This window comes from Apaloderma vittatum, unplaced genomic scaffold (genome assembly GCF_000703405.1).
Source record: "Apaloderma vittatum isolate BGI_N311 unplaced genomic scaffold, ASM70340v1 scaffold28877, whole genome shotgun sequence".
NCBI lineage: Eukaryota > Metazoa > Chordata > Aves > Trogoniformes > Trogonidae > Apaloderma > Apaloderma vittatum.
The window spans coordinates 15,798-17,908 of NW_009726102.1; the positions used below are offsets into that span (position 1 = coordinate 15,798).

At 45.1% G+C, this 2,111-nt stretch overlaps 1 protein-coding gene across 1 annotated transcript in view; it reads right to left on the bottom strand.

The window, feature by feature from the left end:
* COPA (coatomer protein complex, subunit alpha) overlaps nucleotides 1-1,705 on the bottom strand; it is a gene marked incomplete at its 5' end in the record, with an annotated part of 15,748 nt that extends 14,043 nt beyond the window's left edge. The window contains 4 exons of the mRNA XM_009873161.1: nucleotides 337-446; nucleotides 878-954; nucleotides 1,269-1,349; nucleotides 1,632-1,705. Of these exons, the coding sequence (XP_009871463.1) occupies nucleotides 337-446; nucleotides 878-954; nucleotides 1,269-1,349; nucleotides 1,632-1,705 (342 nt within the window). The remainder of the gene's footprint in view (nucleotides 1-336; nucleotides 447-877; nucleotides 955-1,268; nucleotides 1,350-1,631) is intronic.
* Between the last annotated feature and the right edge of the window lie 406 nt (nucleotides 1,706-2,111).

Consider the following 2,111-nt stretch of genomic DNA (forward strand, 5'->3'; position numbering starts at 1 on the left):
CAGGATTACGAGTGCTGGTTCTTTTGATGCCCTCAATTAAACGAGTTTAAGGGTTGCATTCCAAAACTCCAGGAGTTTTTCAAGGGGTTAAAGGCAACTCAGATATTTCTCAAATCCTCCTCCAAGCCCAGCACATCTGCAAAGCCGATGGGTTGACAGCACCGTGTCCCTTCCGACAGCCACACTCGTTGCCTGTATTGGCTATAACATCAGCTCAGGCTGCAGAATCTCCTTCTTTAGAGGTTTTTTTTTCCCTGCTCTTGGATTCAAACCACTCCTGCCCCTCAGCAATTCTTTTGAGGTGGATTTTGCTTCTGTGTCCCCCCTCAACCTCACCAGAAATATCCCAAACGCGCACGGTCTGATCCAAGCTGGCCGACACTACCAGGTCCTCCGAGGGGTGAAACTGGGCACACATCACGTAGTGGTTGTGTCCTGTCAGCACGCTACGACGGAAAGGACAGAAAACACCATTTAAAGGTGAGATAGACCGATAAACATTTGAATTCACACCAACAGCAACAAGGTGAGTCTCAGGAATAGAAGGTGAGATATACGGGATTGTTAAATGCTGCTCTTATAAAGTTAACGTGGCCGAAGAGAGAATCTTCTTACAAAGAGCAAAGGTCAATATATCAATAATTTCACAGATTTCAGCGCTGTATTATTTTAACCTCTCAGATTTTTCAACCAAACATGTGAATTTATGAATGCAAGTCTCGTGGCATCACAAAAAAAATGAGCAAAAAGTGAAGCCGACTGAAATATTCAAAACTGAGCAGTTCTCTTTGTCAGCTCTTCCCACTAAGCAGAGGAAGACAGCTCAGCCCCAAACCACGTGGGTTTTTTTTTTTTAAAAAACAGCTGATTTTTTTACCAAACGCAAGTTCTGGATTGCCAGTTCCAAACCCGAATGGTCTGGTCATCAGACGCACTCAAGATCCAGGGATATTCCTAAAAAAAATAAATAAATAAACTAAAGTATTCTGTATACAAAGCAATACACGCCCCAAGAATTCCCTCCCCATGTGGTCTTTTCCAACCACCCCCAGGAATGACCCTTTTTAAAACTCATTTAAGAACCTGGAAAAAGAATTTACACCTCTTATACCTCTAGAGAAAGCCACCTTATCTGGAACAACCTAAGATCAACAAGTCCAGCCCAGTTTATTTAGCAAAAACTCCCATGCAGGGAAGCAAAAGAGATTCTCTTTCACATGTGAAGGGAGTGGGAGCCCCTGGAGAGGATAAGAACGAGAGGAGCTTACGTGGTGGAAGAAGGTGGTGCGGATGTAATCCAAGTGGCCGAGCAGAGTGAAGAGACAGCGGCGTAATTTGTAATTCCAGACCTGCATGACACAGAAGCAGAACAGTGACTGCTCATGCCACCGCCAGCTAGATTTAATTTTTTTTGCACGTTCTCACTTCTCTCTGCCGTTTTAAAAGAGTTTCTAATAGAAGCTACCCCAAGGCTTCAACTCACTACAGGTAATCTGCTGAAATGGGAGAATTCACAAATAATATTTCCCTCCCTCACACACCCTTTGTTTGATTTAACCATTTCTTCGCACATTGCCTTCTCAGGATGATGCCTTTTGAGGAGAAAAAGAGCTAAAGGAGTAAAACGTTACCTTTATTTTGTAATCGTCGCCTCCAGAAACAAAGAGTGGCTGCTGCTTGTGGAAATCGATACCTCGAACGGGTCCTAGAAAGAGGAAGAGCAGGTTGGACACAGCAGGGTGGCTGATGGCTGAAGCGGTCCTTTGTCCCCCTTAAAGTCTGCATCTCTCCTCACTGCTGTTTTTATTGATAAATTAAGAGCTTCAAAGCAACAATAGTCACAAAGCAGTCTGAGATGTTTTTCCACCGGCTCTTTCCCATCAAGATGCCTGCAGCAACCAAACCCTTGAGTATTTATATGTTCATTTTTCACACCAGGAACAAACCCACCACCTCACTTTATGCATGGGCAAGCAACGCTCAGAGCCAGCAACGCGGCTCCAAAGAAACAGAAGCTAAAACTCAGAAGCAGAGGCCTCCCTAGAGCCTCCCTCCCTCCTCTGGCACCTCAGCCCCCCTCCACAAGCCGCCCCCAACCCCTTCCCTCGGCA